The sequence below is a fragment of the Miniopterus natalensis genome, chromosome 17 (genome assembly GCF_054644295.1).
Source record: "Miniopterus natalensis isolate mMinNat1 chromosome 17, mMinNat1.hap1, whole genome shotgun sequence".
Lineage (NCBI taxonomy): Eukaryota > Metazoa > Chordata > Mammalia > Chiroptera > Miniopteridae > Miniopterus > Miniopterus natalensis.
Genome location: NC_142097.1, coordinates 15,269,184 through 15,286,599, shown reverse-complemented (window position 1 = coordinate 15,286,599; position 17,416 = coordinate 15,269,184). Strand labels below are relative to the sequence as shown.

General features: G+C 45.7%; 1 protein-coding gene and 1 pseudogene across 1 annotated transcript; one reads left to right on the top strand and one right to left on the bottom strand.

The window, feature by feature from the left end:
- Window positions 1-342: 342 nt before the first annotated feature.
- Window positions 343-6,454, bottom strand: TIMM22 (translocase of inner mitochondrial membrane 22). Its single transcript, XM_016201984.2, has 4 exons — window positions 6,164-6,454; window positions 2,856-3,052; window positions 2,344-2,416; window positions 343-929 (listed from the first exon to the last, which is right to left on the bottom strand). Exons 1-4 carry the CDS (start codon window positions 6,399-6,401, stop codon window positions 853-855), a joined length of 585 nt encoding a protein of 194 aa, XP_016057470.1. The 5' UTR covers window positions 6,402-6,454; the 3' UTR covers window positions 343-852.
- Window positions 4,148-5,155, top strand: LOC107528732 (Y-box-binding protein 3 pseudogene; annotated as a pseudogene).
- Window positions 6,455-17,416: the final 10,962 nt, after the last annotated feature.

Sequence of the window (17,416 nt, the reverse complement as noted above, 5' to 3'; positions counted from 1 at the left end):
GAGCTAGGCCTAGCCCAGTACTCAGAGCATAACACCAGTAAGTGGTTCAGACACAGGCATTCTCATCAGCCAGCCCACAGGAGGGTTTTTTAGAAGAGGCCAGCAGGACTTATGCATGGGATTTTACGGCATCCTAGGAAGTGGCTAGGCTGGCTTCTTGGGTGGAAGGCCCTGGTGATGTCACAGTCTTGGTGAAGATAACATGACTCTACAAACCCTGAGAATTTAATAATCCCAGACTTCTCATGAGCTTTCTCAAATTTTCCTCCTTTGAATGTTTAATCTTTGGGCGACCTAACACCATTTTGGGGAATTGTAGAAATTGAAAATAAAAATAAACCATTTAAACTGTAATATAAATATATATATTTTTTAACGAAGATAGCAGAATGCTAAACAAAATGACATAATTGACAGAAGGCATAAATTTACTTTGCCCTGATATGTGAGATGTATGACTGCATGGAGCTCCAAGATAGAACACCTTTCTGGGTCTATGTAGTCACCTCTGTTCCCACAGCACCAAACCACCAGAGGGCCAGGCAGGGCCAGGACCAAATCTCTGTGGAACTTAATTTCTACAAGTCTACTCACTGACTCCTAATCTGCTGGAAAGAGAGGCCGGCATGGCACATCCCCACATAGCCTGGCTGGGGTCCAGGAATAGACAGTGGCTGCTCAGAGGCTGGAGGCGTACAGTGGCCAGGTGGCTCCCTCACAACATCAACTATATGAGGAAAAACAACTGTCTTCGGTGTCTGAGGCAAGTGCCCTGGAGTGGTGCAGAAAATGCCTTCCACAGAACAGCTCTGATCCTGGGCTGGTGGTGTTCTTCCCCAGAGGCAATCACTCTCACCGTAGATAGTAATCGATTGCAGCAGAGAAAGCAGCAAAACCTCCACAACCAATGACCCCAGCCTTTAAGCCAGCTGTAAAGCAAACAGAAATGACATTACCTGTGATGACAGATGCTGGATCAGACTGCATTCACAAAACACCTGCACCCACAGATGTAGAGCAACCAGCTTAAGCATCCTAAGTCATTCAACCTGTCAGAGACCTGTAAGACTTCAATGAAGCCGTGTACATGATCTAAGCCAGTGTGCTTTAGCTAAACTGTACATTCGTTTAACTTTTCTCATTCCAAAGAATTAATATTTCCAGTCTCATGAAAATAGCCCCTCACAGGCAGGAAACTAGCTAAGAAAACCAGCCCTTGGAATCAAGTGAAAGCATATGGCCTGTTACTCTGATTTGTTTATGGAATAAATTCCTGGGAAGGTGATCAAAGCAGTCCTAGAGGGAGCTGAGCTTCTCAAAGGCCCTGACAAAGCTGAGCGATGGGAAGACCAAAGGAAAAGTTACCCTCTAAATCATATATGGCTGTTTGAGGAGCAAAAGCGGGTTTTTAATGATAGGAAATCATCCTGCCTCTCAGAAAATGAGAAAACACACTTATTGCTTTGGGTAAGTCAGATACAGAGTAGCCCAGCAATAGACACTATTAGGAAAGTCAAGCCACTCACCCCCTATACACACTCTTGATGGGAATGCCAACAGGGAGAAGTGGCAGGGAATTGGTTTCTTTCTTTGTTGTTTACAGCTGATAATCCAACATTTCTTGAATACCTATATTTGGCTTTCCATGGGCAGAAATCTAAGAATCCTCAACTGCAGAAAGACATTACTGTGATAACTTACACACAAAATTAAAACTGACAATTGTATAGTAGCAGTAAGAAAAATGTCTAAATACTGGAAATGCATGAAGCTGAAAGTTCAGCATGATATGTGGACAAATGGACTTTGCAGGGCTGAATGGGACCTTACTTTGCTTCCATACTATCCTGCCTATCAACATACTCCAGGAATGACTTACTGTGAGCACGTTCTTCCCATATTTCCAACATGGGGGCAGTTCTTTTTTCCTAAGATAGATCTAGATCTAGCAGTGGTTCTCACCTGGGAGCAGTTTTGCCCCCAGGGGACACTTGGCAAAGTCTGAAGACACTTTTAGTTCTCACAGCTAAATAGTGCTACTAGCATGGAGTGGGTAGAGGCCAGAGATGCTGCTAACATCCTTAAATACACGGACAAGCCCCCTCTTCCCACAGCAAAGATTTATCTGGTCCAAAATGCCAACAGTGCCTAGGATAAGAAATCCTGAAGTTTCCAAAATTGAGTTGACAAATAAGCAAACATGATTAACTTGTCAGAAGGGAAAAATACCAAGTGTCCACATATGCCCTGGGCTGTCCCTGGAACACTCAAATGTTTAGAAACATCAACTTCAGCATGCTGTCCAAGGCCACAAAGAAAACCACTCAAGAGTTGTTTACTAACCTCTGAAACCAATGGCTCCTCCAGTGATGCAGCCACTAATGACACTGTTCTTCCAGTCTGATTTCCCCCGGTACTGCGGGTGGAGAAGTGCAGTTTAGAGCCAAAGAAACAGGCCAGACAAGACAATCAAGGGAAAAACACAAGGTTTCTAGCTGGCTAATTTAATCCCTCCCCAAAGGAAATCTAATCTTTTTCAAAAGTATAGTTCCTAAAATGTGAATGGGTTCACAGACGCTTCCTGCAGGTTTGAGAAATAATCAAAATCTCTTCTTGGGTTCCCCAATAAGTCTTGTGTTTAAAATCATTAACAAACTTCTAGCCAACAAAAAGTAAAGAATCATGCAAGCCCAAATCAAAACCACACAAGTTTACATTAGAGGCTATTTAATGGACGTTCAATCTAGCAAGTATCAGACATTTCTGATCTGCTTTCTAATACATTAGGAGCATTTCTCTTTAGAAGTCATAAGATGGCAGCAGGCAAGACTTTCTCAGAAGGCAGAGATACTTACAGATTCTACCAAACACTCAGTGCAAGAAAACATGGCGCCCACAATGGCAAAATTTTTGGCGTAGGACATTCCTCTCTGCCCCATGTCTTTAAGAACTTCTTTTGCTGTCGGAGTACGGTAAGGATCCTTAGGGTCAAAGCCCACATTGGTATCAATGCCGGCGGTGAACACCCCAAATGCACCTCCCAAGACAAATCCTAAAAACAAACAGAGATGAAGATTTCTTTGGTATGTTTCCTGAATTACTGCAATGGGGTCATATTAGAATAGCACCTTCTGGGTGGCCACTAGTGAAAAGGACACCCCATGCGCCTTACCACCCAAACTCTCCACTTGCCTGGTTCCCACATTACACAACCCAGGATCTATCTTGTTGACAGCTTTCTCTCTGTCTCTTGGATTTCTTCCTCATTTCATTTTCTAATATTCCTCAAGACCCAGGCTTTAACCCTCTGTTCTCTCTCTACACTCTCTCACATGTAACCCATTACCCTTGAGTTCAGCTATCAGCTTTGCAAATCATTCCCTTAACACCTTGCTGACTGGTTATTTTGAGCCAGAACTCACCTGTGTGGCCGGCTACTTTGGTCAGCAAGGTGTTTAAAATTACTTAAATTAATGTAAGTGCAGACACGAGTTATCTCGTGACCAGTCAGCAAAGTTCAAACACGTGTATACTCGTGACTGGTCAGCAAGGTTTTAACAATTGTAACATTCATAACAGTATTTTAGTAAATACCATGTGCTAATTACTCTAGCACTTTATAGCTACAGCCTCACTTATTCACAATAACCCTGTAAGGTAAACATTACTATCTTCTCCTTTCCGTAGCTAATAAACAGGCTCAGAGAGGTTAAGTAACTTCCCTAAAGTCACAAAGCTACCAAATGGCAAACACCACACTGCTGTCCAAATCTGACCTTCCTGAGCCTGCTGGACATTTCCATATGGATGTCCTCTCATCACCTCAAGGTCAATACAGTTGACCTTGAATAATGCAAGGCTTAGGGGTGCCAAACCCCCCCCCCAGTCAAAAATCTACATATAACTTTTGATGCCCCAGAAACAGTTGTCCTGAATAAGATCCAGAGAGGAGCCCAAGAGTGAACATGCAGCCCCAAGAGCTTGAGTCACCTCCACGGTGAGACTCAACCCAGGCTGCTGTCTGCGCCACAAAATCTGCACCCACCTCTCAGTGAGCCTGCCCGGCTGCTGTGACCACCAGCCACGCTAACCACCACTGAGGTGCCCGAGTGAGACAGTGAGAGCCAACAGGGAGACAGCATGAGGTATGAGCCAGGCAGGCGAGTCTGCCACCACCACCCTGCCAAAGGCTCCGGCGGAGGCACTGTGGTCCCTCAGGACCCCACACCCAAGAGCCCAGTGGGCGACATGCCCAAGGCCGTGGAAACCCCGGTGGGGACGCTGCCCCTGCCACTTCAGACCCTACCCACAGTGAAGACGTGAAGAAGAAAGTTCTCACCACCAACATCCTAGGCACTGTCAAATGGTTCAATGTCATAAATGGATATGGATTTTATAAATCAAAATGACAGCCAAGAAGATGTGTGCGTACATCAGACTGCCATCAAGAATAAACCAAACTGTAGAGTTTGATGTAGCTGAAGCAAAGAAGGGTGCTGAACAGCCAATGTGACTGGCCCAGATGGAGTTCCTGTGAAGAGAGCCGTTATGCTGCTGATCCGGGCCAGTACAGATGTGGCTACTATGGCAGATACTGTAGACCTCCACGTAGTCATGCTGGGGAGCAGGGGGAGAAAGGGAGCAGCAGCAGTGAAAGACTTGCCCCCCCTTTGCCCCCCCCGCGACTGACAAGCAATCTTTGGGGCCTGGAGTCAGTTGCACTGCCCTCAGTATCACCTTCAGTACCTGCACCCACCTTACCACATGGGACAGACCTTTGACCATCACTCACAGGTCTTTCCCCATCCCAACAGAATGCAGGCCAGTGAGATTGGAGAGATGAAGGATGGAGTCCCAGAGGAAGCACAGCTTCAGGAACTAGTTTATTGAAATCCAATTTACCATCCAAGGTACCTCCTCGCCCACAACGTGCCCCAGCTGTGGGAGAGGCTGAAGATAAGAGAATCAACAAGCAGCCAATGGTCCAAACCAAACTGCTGTATCATTGCTGTGTCACCCCCGTCCTCCTAACACTCCTTCACAAAATGGCAAAGAGACCAAGGCAGGTGAAGTGCCATCTGAGAACCCTGCTCCAACCACCAAGCAAAGCAGAGTAACACTAGGCTCCCCAGGCACCTTCACCATCAGCAGGTGACCTAAAGAATTAATGACCATTCAAAAAAATAAAACAAAAAAGCAGACCACGACCTTACCAACACCAAAGAAACATCCAAGCAACAAAGTAGAAGACTGCCCGGCCGGGCATGGCTCGACTGGGGATCAAGCCCCGCGACAGGGGTATGTACCCTGACCGGGAATCCAACTGCGATCTCCTGGATCCTAGGTCAATGCTCAACCGCTGAGCCACGCCGGGCCGGGCTCACCCCCTATGTTTTCAATCCTTCAAGATACAGCTCCAGTCCCACCTCCTCTAGTGGCCTTCCCCAAACCAAAAGCTTTCTCTTTCTTTCTGCTGTACTTCACATCTGCACTCTCACCACATTCGTCTGTCTGTCATTCTCAATGAGATTTCAACTCATCCGCAAGTGTGGTCAATCTCTTAGCCCTGCACACAGGAAGGCGACTGTACATTCTCAAATCCTCAAAAGGTTTAAAAAAAATAAAATAAAAAGCCAAGTCCAGCCTTCTTTCTCCTTTGTTCACTGCTGTCTAGTCACACTGGCCACAATGGCCTTTCTGTTTTCAAACCTCAAGCCAGCTCCCGCCAGACCTCTGCTCTTGCTGGTCCCTATTTTGCAGCCTTCTTCTGCCAGACGTTCTTCGGTATATAAACATAAGAATGTTAGCGTCGTGAGAACAGGGCTCTTGTCTCTCACCCTGTCGCTCCACCGCCTGGCACGTGACGGCTGCTAACAATTTACTGAAATAATGATTATTGAAAAGTGAATAAACGAATGATGAACTTAGTCAACCGTTCTATAACGTCCAGGCCCCGACCCACAGCACGGACTCTCTGATCCAATTTCCAGAGTCGAGAGGGCTGCGGGAGGTCACTGACCGAGGCGGGGCGCGGCCAAGGTCGAGGCCCACAGGCTCCCCGCCTCCCAGGTGCGTGGTCTTCCCGGCAGAGGACCCCGATGCCACCCAAACCCCCGGCCTCCCAAGGGCCCCCCTCGCCTCGCCTCGCCTCGCCTCGCCTCACCTCCCACGCAGGCCAGCGCTGCCTTGAAGGCGCAGCTTTCCATCGCCTTCTCGATCATCTTCTGCTCCTCACTCTTGGCCGGACTCGGGATCCCGCCCAGGCTTCCGGGATCCAGGAGCCGGGGCTGACGCTTGTCACCCACCAGGTACTGCAGAAGAAGGCTGTACTGCAGCGGGGCTTCGGCGGAACCCGCCACCTCAGGCGCGGAGCCGCCAGCCCGGGGAGCAGCCGCCGCCATGACTGCAGTTGCCCCAGAAACCCTAGCGTCCTTCTTCCCGCGGCAGATTCCACAGGCTTCACGAGGGGCCTCGCGCGCCTAGCCGCTGTGCCGCAACGGCAGATTCGCCATCTCGAGCAAGTCCCAGGAAGCTGTAGAACTCAAGTCCGTTCGTGCGCACCCGGCAGAAGACCTACCATGTTCCCCCAAAGCCTCTTGTGAATATTGAATCAGGTTTGTGCAGCATTCCCCCTGGCACTGACAGACAAGATTCAGATTCGCCACAGAGCCCTCATCTTCGGGGTGCAGCGCGGTGCCTACCGGGATTTGTAGTTCTAACTTGTACACCCAAGACGCTTCCCAGGAAGCCTTGCGCTGGGGCTCTCCCCCTCGCCCTTGTACGAAGCTTGGGACGGCGGGAGCGGAGAGGTATCTCGCCTACGAGGCTGCAGCGCGCCCGGACGCCAGCAGGAGGCGCCTCGCCACTGCCCTTACGGTGTATTTCTTGCAGACACTGAGATGTGATGGAAGGTACTTTGTAAATCAGCGTGAAAGCGTGGTATAAATGTATGAAGTAACTGTTTGTTCAACAATTAAACCTTTATGGGGGGGGGCAACAAATCAGTGGACAAATGAATGAAGCCAACCACGCATAAGAAAAATCAGGGATAGTGACAGGAAGTGGAGGTGACTGTGTCTGGGTGGGGAGTCCAAGGGAGGCTGAGGCTGCTGCTACTCACTCCAGCTGCTTGTTGTCAGTGGAATTAGTGATTCTTTTTTTTTTTTTAATCCTCACCAAAGGATATTTTTTCCATTGCTTTTCAGAGAGAGTGGAAAGGAAAGAGGCAGAAAGAGAGAGAAAGAAACATCTATGTGAGAGAGACACATCCATTGGTTTCCACCCACGTGCCCCGGTGGATTGAGCCTGCAACTGAGGTATGTGCCCTTGGCCAGAACGGAACCCCCGATTCTTCAGTCTGGGGGCTCCAACGCCCTAACCACTGAGCCAAACCAGCTAGGGCTAGTGATTCTAATTAGTGATTAGTGGGACTAAAATTGCCATGAAAAGCCAAACTTATATTATGTTGAACTAATTAAAGTGTTTAACGGCTTGCAAACTCAGAACCCAAAGGTAAACTGAGATAGTACGATATATGAACCCAGAAAAAAACTTTTGTAGTTTTTATGGTACTAAATTAGATCCCTAACTATTGTATTGATCCAGAAGACTAGCGATGCATTTGGGTGTATCCGTTAAGAGAAACATAAATGGAGACAGAAGGTAGTGAGGACAGCCAGTCAACATAAGCAGAGGTCCTTCTTTGGTATCCAGTGTTCTCTGTGCTGCGGAGCGCAGCATACGATCCACCCTGCTTTTGCTCCCACCAGGCCGCTGAATGAGCTAGTCCGAAGGTCCCCAGCGACTTCCTACTTGTCAAATCTAATTCAGAGACTTCTCAGCTGCATTTGACACTGCTGACTCCTCCCTCTTTCTCTGAAGTTTCTTCACAGTTTCAGTGGAGCGTCTCTCCTAGCTTTGCTACAGGCTCTCCAGTTGCTCAGTCTTCTTTGCAAGCACCTCTGCCTGGCCCTTTCCCCTCAAGGCTTCATCCTTTGTTCTCTTTGCAGGCGGCTCACTCTTCCTGAGCAACTCATCCTACTTGTGGCTTCTACTACCACTTCTAATGCATTAATGACTCCCAGATCTTTAGCTCGAGCTTAGATCTTTCTCATAAACACAGGAACCAGGCAATTTCTATAGGCACTTCTAACTCAACACCCTAGCAAACACCCTTTCCTTCCAGATGAATGAGGGGCCCAGGGCTCTGATCCATGCTGAGGTCTTACGAGCCAAAGTTGGATCCAAGAGAAGCTGGGACAGGCCCCAGGCACATCTGAGGCAAGGTGGCCTTGGAAATTAATGGTCTAAACAACTGATCCATGGGACCAGTTAGAGAGCAATAATCAATCCAAAAATGAAGGATCTACAGCACAGATCAGGTGAGATCCAAGAAAGCACATGCAGAAATTCCATGTGGCCGTGGTTCATGAGGGAGGGAGCCTTTTATGGAACATTGTTGGCCCAGGTCCAACAATGGACAGAGAGCAGTTACAGATACAGACACTGATCTGGTATCTCTCTCCCCTCGCCCATCTTCCTCAGTAGATGGAATGGATTTCATTTGATGGAAAACTTGAACCTCTTCAAACATATTTCAGAAGTGAGAAGTGGTTTCCCATGTCTGTTTCCCTGGGCTGAACCTTCGCCAGTAGTCTGGGGACTTTATCTGGCCATGGCATCATTAGGAGTCCAGCCACTCTCATGTTACACTTAGGTTCTCCACCCCAGTTTCTCTATTCTGGCACAAGGATATGGGGGTGGGGCAGCATCTCAGTGGGTCAGAGAGAAGAAGGGACAGTTACAGATGAATTAGATTTATAGGGAGTGTTGTAGGAAGAGCCAGAACATGCTTAGTTGGTGACCCATCACTAAAAGGACTCAAGGTAGTGGCACAAATGGGTAGGTGCTGAACTGGAGGAGGGGCTGATCATATCCCACTTGGGTGTGTGAGACCCCAGCCGACCTATAGTTCTCTCAGTATGTCACTGGAGCTCAGGAGTAAGAGAAATATCATGTGTGGGATGGAATGAAGAAGTCCAAGTTGAGAAGTACAGTGTGTCCTATGTGGATTTGAGTTGTATGTGAGTTTAGTAACAGTGAGTAGTCTGAATAGTCCCGTCACTGGCAGGAGGTATGGCCACATAGGTACTCTGAGTAGCCAACTCATTCGCTGTAGCTAGTGGGTACTGGACTTTGTATTGAAAGGGCCTTGACCCATGTCCTCCAAAACCAGAGGGTAGCTAGGAGGTAAGGATGGAAATATGGCATCTGAGAAACTCATGGAAGGAGATGATATGAATAAAACATGGCTGTATCTGGGCTGGAGCAGGAGCTAAAGTACTCTGAGAAGGTGACAATAGCCACCAGCATCACCAGGATGGCTTCATCTTCATGTGAGGAGCATAGGTCAGAGGTGAAATCTAAGGATATTGAGGAATCAAGGGTTGGTACAATCCTTGCACTGCCTGTCACATGTGGTTGCTTAAGACAGGGTGTTAGTGTTAACATAGGGCCGCCGGAAGCCCTGCACACATGTTTGCTTAGAGTTGCTGGTTAGGAAGGAATGATGGGTGATGTGCTACACCTGGTAGAGGCTGCCCCTGTCTGGGTGTATTGCCACCTGACTCTTTCTCTCCAAAGGTCCCTCCTAGACAGCTCAAGGTCCCCACCTGGATCATTGCAAACCCTGGATGCAAGGAACTGTTCAAAATTTGAGAGGCACCACGGTTTGCCAGCAGCCCATTAGGACAAATGTGTGCTTGCAAGCCAAAGTTCCCAGTCATTTGCTATATGACTGTCCTTCCTTCATCTGTGAAGGGATGGGCTTGGGAAATTGTCACCAGTGTTCCAAGAACATCATTCCACATGGCTTGGCCTTTTCTTTCTATAGAGAAGACCCAATCAGGTAACAAGAAAGCAAGGGATCAGAAGCATGAAGTGTTTTTGCAAAGTTTATGTATTTTTCTCCAACTCCTAAAATATTATGCTAGCTTGTTACTTGATAATATTTAATATATATAGTAATAATGCTTTTCACTGCCTCAGATAAAGTTGTGATTGGAAATCATTTGTACTGGAAACAATTTCTATCTAATCATTTGGATTTTCAAAAGGAAGTTAAGTCACCTCACTTCTTGGAGGCAGTGATCAAGTTGTGCCCACTTCTCTCTTTGCCCACCCCTCTAAGAGAGGCAGGATGGGTTCTCTACTGTTTAGACTTTTAAAGTAAAAGAAACAAAATAAACCTTTCTAGAGGAGGGCTGAAAAGTTAGTCAGCTAATTTGATTGTTAATCAATATTACTGCTTTATTGCCAAGGGCAGAAAATGAGGAGACTTTTGAAAAACTTTCTACACTTATTCTTATCTCTTGAGGTTAAAACTTTGAGATTATAAGCAAAAAGGAACCGACTAATTAATTTATGGCCTAGCAAATAGAAAGGAGCCTCCTCTGATCTCTGACCAGAATCTCCTAAACCACAGAGTAAGTATTATTTTGGTTGTAAGCAACAGAAACCAGCCCTGGCCAGCTTTCACCAAAAAAAGGGGGGGGGGGGGTAATTGATCAGCATCTTGTCTATACCTCTCACTGGAAGTAGATCCACACTACTTGGATTTCCATTGAGACGGGGAACAACTGTTTGGCTAACTGAAGCCTGGGGTACATCGTGGGGCCAAGGTCCCACTGCAGGGAAGCAGCGGGCCAAAGAAGGGAAAGGTGGCACATTGCCAGTTTCATCTCTAATCTTAAAGCAAGTGTCACTTCCTCAAAAGGCTGGTGTTCAAAGGTTTGGGCCAATTTGTTGTGAGAAAAGCCACTGATTGCTACTGGCCTTTTGTTTAGCTCTGAAGAAAGGAGCTCAGCTTCACAGGCCCGCAGCAGCACAGATGGCCATGTCCTGCCAAGCGGAGACAGAATTGGAGCTTGACTGGGTAGGAGGCCTCAGGGAGTGTCTGCCCAGTGGAAGACCTAGACAGAGGCACAAAGCCGTTAGGGATCCCTTTTCCCACTCACCGCCTGCCCCGAACCCAGAGCTTTCTGTGTCTGATGTGAACTACTTTCATAGCTGAATGAGAGAGCCTGGATGTCCTCTGGGTTGACAATGAATTTTCTGGAGCGAGACAGCAGGAGTACAGCTTTGCTGGGGCCAGGGCACAGGCAGGGTGAGTGGAGGTCTGTATTTCTTGTTATAGCTTCTTTTTTTCCACATGAAAACACTCATGATTGAAGTTTTTTTTGTTTTGTTTTTTAACTTTTATGTACAAATAGCTAGCATTATTTCTGCGGTAAGGTAGATGTCTTGAATGACCCATTCAAGGAAGTTCACTTAGTCCAACTTATGAAGCCTGTATCCTTTGCGTCCTAACACAAACACTGGCAGGCATGTCAAGGCCATATTTCCAGACTGGACCGTGTCGGTTTGAGCAGCAAAAACAAGAACCCTGGCCAGATTTTCTTAGATGGATCCAGCAGGGGTGCTGATGACCCACCTTGCTCGCTCAGATGCAATGAGGCCAAAGGTTGTTAAGCTAACAGCTGGGTCACCTGTCACTCGAGGGAGCTGTTAATGTGCAGGGAATACTGGCAGGTAAGCCTCTGCTCAGGGAGCAGAATGAGAACCCGGCATTGAATGCACTGCTCGGGCATCGCTGCCTCAAAAGGACAAGAAGAGTTTGTAGGATTGAGAGCAGGACCAGGACTCAGGATGCTGAAGCTGGCCTGGGTTTTAGGGGAAAACTCCCACCCTACCTAAGAGAGGGCACTTTGGTATAAGGTGGGCTCTCTGAGGTCTCAGGAGGCAGCACCAGTGTGAAGGGTGGCAGGAAACCCTCTGGGCTGGGAGCTGGGAGTAAAAGGACTGGTGCCTCATGCCCTAGTAGATGGACCCAGAAAGCAAGGAAGAGCCTGAACACATCAGGGGAGCAGTTAGAAAAAAAGCTCAGATCTCCAAATCAGCCTACACCCCCCACTCCCAGGTCAGGGGAACAGACCTGAGAGGCAGACTAGAGGGCTCCCTAAGGGGTGTGGTTCTTACTGTGCCCCCACAGGTGGAAGCTGGGACTATGGGGTTTGGGTGGATGTAAATTAGAACTTATTTTCCTTCTCAAACTTGCTTTTCCTGAGTTTCCCATGGGGGCGGGGATGGTGCTTCCACGCACTCTATTACAGCCTTGGATGCCTTGCTTCCTGCATCTCCTACATACCTTCTAAATAGCTTTCAAACCCGTCCCTTCCTTTGTGGACTCATTGCCACCGCTATAGTTTAAGCTTTAATCATTTTTCATTTAATAGGGTCAATTGGTCTTCATGCCTCCTACCTTGCTCTTCTCCAGACCATCCGCAGAGTGATCTCTCAGCACAGGAACGTGATCATGTCCCTGCTCAGAATTCCTCTCGGCGCCAGGATAAAATCTAAACTCAATGTGTTGCTTTTACAACTTGTGCCCAGGAAGACACATATGTTTCAGTCCAAGTTTAGCACTTAGTCGAACATTTCCATTCCCAGTTGTCTGCTTTCAATATCTCTTTTGGATCTAGAAGTGATGGCTCAGAATCATCCTTTTTTTTTTTTTTTTTTTTTTTTATATATCTTTATTGATTTCAGGGAGAGGGAGAAAGAAAGATAGAAACATCAATGATGAGAGAGTCATTGATCGAGCCCGCAACCCGGGCATGTGCCCTGAGCGGGAATTGAACCCTGATCGCCTGGATCCCAGGTGGATGCTCAGCCGCTGAGCCACGCTGGCCAGGCCAGAATCATTTTTAAAAATCTGTGCTCTTTTGTGTTTGGGAGATGAGTTTGGACTTTTTAACTCGGTGGCATTTCTTTGACTTATGTCCTGTCCTCAGTTGAGTGTAAATTATTAGAAAATATTTGTTATTATTATTTCTTCATTCTTTCTGCCTTTGACCCGTGATAGCCACAGTGAGAGCAGAAATATCCTGTGCCATTTCTGCCAACAGGACCTTAGACTCTAGCCCGATTCTGGTGGGTGGTCTTAATGTTCTGGAGCAGATTTCTCCCACAGCATAATTGTTTGGGAGTTTTATTTACTCACCCATACCCAACGATCCAGATTTGCTTACTATCTCTTGTGCTGTTGCTTTGGCTTTGCTTACAGAAGTTACTGGAGATTTGGCAAACAGTCTGGCAGTCTGGTGGATTGCTAGGACCGACTTCAGACTTGGTTCATGAATCAGACACTTTGGCTATATCTGCAACGGGAGCACATGGATGACAAGTTGTGATCCTGAGATTTGAGCTGAGAGGTATTGGAGACAAATAGAAACATGCATTATGCTTTTCTAGCACCTTGCCCTCCTCGCTCAGAAAAGAGTTAGGAGGCGTCAAGAACTAGACTCCTGCTTTTCTGGGGGATACAATGAACAATAAAAAGAACGTAATGGCTACTTCCCAAAATTACATATCAAGTTGGTGCGAGAAAGATAAGCGCCACAATTCTGCTATAACCAACAAGGACAACACCCTTCTTTCCCCTCCTTCGCCTTGATCCTTGCCAGGTCTCCCCTCTGTATTTTGCTTCACTCACCTCTCTCTACAGCAGTTTCCCTTATCAGTGGATGTGCTACAAAGGACCAGCTTTGTAAAAAGGAAAAGATAAAGCAGATGTAAAAACTGTAAAATAGCATTAACCTATAGGTAAAATCTTTTACGGGGAATTCTCAATGAAATGGAATACAATTTTTTGTTTGAATGAATTTTGATTCAAATTTGATTAATTACTTTTTGAACTATGTGGACTTGGAAAGCTTTTATAATCAAAATGTTCATTTTGCACTAACAGTTTTGTTATAACAGCATTTGAATTTTTGTGTGTGAGACACTTTTGTCTCTTTCATTTTGAGATGTCCCGATGTACTTTAAATATTTCTTTCTCCATGTATAGTATCTGATCTTTTGAATAAGTTTTTTTTTCTTCTTGGACTGGAATTATAGCTTCCATGTTTTTCTCACATCTATTTCCTTCGGCTCCCTTCCCCAGGCAGTCTGTTACTATTTCTTAAATGCCTTTCCAGATAGATGTCGTGCATATATAAACATTATGCTTGTGAGTGTATATGTATGTTTCTCCACTTAAAAACTTACAAGTGGCAGCCTAGTATGTCCCACCTATTCCACACCTTACTTTCTCTTGTGCTACATCTTAGAGATATTCCATGTCAGTGTATGTGATGAGCCCAGGAATCAAGGGGTGGAAACGGGAGTGTCTTCACCCTGCTTCCTCAGTTACCCACTAGCAACATTTTTTTCTCTTTTTCCCACAACCTTATGTTCTGCTGGCCTAGACATCTCAGTTCCACAGGGGAAAACGCTTCCACCAGAAGGCACAGCGATGATTCCATTGCACTGGAAGTTAGGACCCAGCCACTTTGGGCTCCTGGTACCTCTGAATTAACAGGCAAAGAAGCGAGTTCCTGCGTTGGGTGGGGTGACTGACCCTGACTACCAAGGGGGAACTGGACTGCTCGTCTACAGTGGAGGGAAAAAGAGTATGACTGAAATACAGGAGGTGTCTTTGTTACCATGCCCTGTGATTAAGGTCAATGGAAAACGACAACAACCTAATCTAGGCAGGACCATAATGGCCCAGGCCCTTCAGGAATAAAGATTTGAGTCACTCCCTAGCTGGTTTTGCTCAGTGGTTAGAGCTGGAGCATCAACCCTCCAACTGAAGGGTCCTGGGATTCGATTCCGGCCAAGGGCACGTATCTTGGTTGCAGGTTCAATCCCCGGCCCTGGTTAGGGCACCTGCGGGAGGCAACCAATCGACGTGTCTCTCTCACATCAATGTTTCTCTCTCTCCCTTCCACTCTCTCTGAAAAGCAATGGAAAAAATATCCTTTGGGGGGGATTAAAAAAAAAAATCACCTGGATTCATGTTGTGAAATCTTTAATAAAAAAGTTTGAGTCACTTTACCAGGTAAAGCACGAGCTGAGGTGCTTGTGAAGGCAAGGGGGATAAGAAAAGGCTAGCGGGGAAGGTACTTATAGCTACCAGCTATGATCACATGAGCAGCTAGAGACATGGGAGCTGTAATTGTCATAAGCGTTTCCTCCTGCCCTTGTTAGGAATATGTTTGTGTGTGTATATCTGAGTAGGGCAGGTACCCTTTTCTCTTTTCTCTTATTCCCTTATCATGTAGCCTAAGATGTATTAACTATATATCATAGGGTTTAAGTATTGTTAACTTTACATCATAGGTGCCGGGTGTCAAGGAGAGGAGTAAACATCACTTTACCTCCTCTCCTGATGATGGGGTTAGTGCACCTTTGGTTGTACACAGGATAGTTATACCATGTTAGATGAAATTATGACCCGCTAGGGTCTGCATCTGGAGAGTAAGTATGGTTTAAGGAAATGAGACGTTGACAAGGGGGAGACTTGGGATGTGTCAACTTGACAGATATTTGGTTAAACATTACTCTGGATGTGTCTGTGAGGGTGTTTCTAGGTGAATAGGTAGATTGAGTAAAGCGGCTGCCCTCCCTCCACAATGTGGGCTGAAGGCCCAAAGAGAAAAAAGTAAACTGAGGTGGAGGTGAAGTAAAAGTTTGCTCTCTCTACCTGTCATCCAGCTGGACACAGGTCTTCTCTCACCTTCAGACTCAGACTCAGGCTGGAACTGACACCATCAGTTCTGACTGAGGCCTTTGGCCTCAGACTGGAACTATCATCGGTTCTCCTGGGTCTCCAGGATTTTGGGACTTCTCAGCCTCAATAATCATGTGAGTAAATTCAATTCTTATAATAGATCTCTCCCTCCCTCCCTCTTTCTTTCTCTCTTTATATATATATATATATATATATATATGTTTGTGTGTGTCTGTGTGTGTATAATTTTTGTTTGTTTGTTTCTCTGGAGAACGATTACCAATAAGTGTTCAGAGAAATCTCCTTAATTCTTTTCTATGGCCAGATTATGTCCCTAGTGATGAAAGTGCCATAAGTGAATCATCCTCACTGATACATAATTAGGCTCTTCCCAGCATTTCTTTAATTTTACCAGTGTATCAATAAATATCTGTACACACACATCTTTGTGCAGAAATGCTACTACACCTGAAGACCAAGGAATGTGATTTGTGAATCTTAAAGGTGACAAATATGTATTTGTTCGGTGCATGTTTTGTATGACATCATGTACTGTAGACTACAATTTCCCGAAAGGAAAACGCTGTAATGTGTACGTTTTCTGTACAATGTCAGGCATTTTGTAGTTCCTTAATAGCTGTTTTAAAACAATAGTAATTTTCAGAATAGCCAGTCGATTCACGCAACATAACTAGCTAAATCCCAGTAAGTACATTCTCTTTAAGTGGGTCTCTTGAATTACATAAGCAGAGAGAGTGCTTTCGGCAAGCCAAAGGATGTTGGCTATTCTTTACAGGAAGCCCAATGAGTCTCCTTGGGCCTCTTCTTGTAACAAACACCCACTAGAATTATGATTTTGGAATCATTTCCATCGCAAATCCCCTCTTGCCACGCCCCTTTAAAAGGCAGCTGTGATATTTGGCTTCTAACCAAGGCCTGCTGCACCAACAATTCTCTAAATTTTATTTATATTTCATGTGCAGCATGTTCAAACTCTCACTTTCCCAGGTGCCAGATGCTGGTTTGGACACACTCCAGTGGAAAGTGCTTTCCTGTAAAATAATAAAAGTAAAATGCTGAACAAACTGCCTCTTTATATCAGACTTGCACTAGTTTACCAAAGTTAAGTACTTTAGTAATGACTTCATTATTTCCTCAAATTTTCAATCCCCCAAATTCCCTCTTCACCTACCTCCACACCAAATTGTCCTTTGGCTTCCGTAGGATATAAAGGCTTACAATCATTTCACATTTCATCAGTGTTCATTTGAAAATATTAGAGTATAGGATTCTATCTGTCTCACATGCTTTCAGTGGTGTCTGATGTAACCCAACCACAGGTATTTCAGATATGATTTTGGTGAGAAGATAAAGCATGAATCCATTTACAGGATTTTAAAATATATCTAATAATTTAATGTCTCTTTTAATAGCTTTGACCAAAAAGTGATGCTTTCTGTGTTTTATACTAATACTGTCCCTGTAGTGGCACAGGATTTTGGCATGACACAAAATTAACTCAGAATTTACCTTTGTGGTGGGTTCTTCCCTACTTAAAGGCAGTCCTCAATCCAAAGAACCTGTTCGTGAAATGAGCAGCAATATTAGGTAGATACTCAGAAAATGGATATAATTTTTTAGAGATTGCCAGTCCACTCTTGGCTTTCACCTCTACCCCTTGCATGGGTTTATGTGCTAACATTTCACTGACCTGAAAAACCAGTAAAATTCCTTGTCCTAACCTAGAAAAACTGAGAACCTTAGGCATGAAAATTTGTGCCAAAAGCTTACAGTTATATT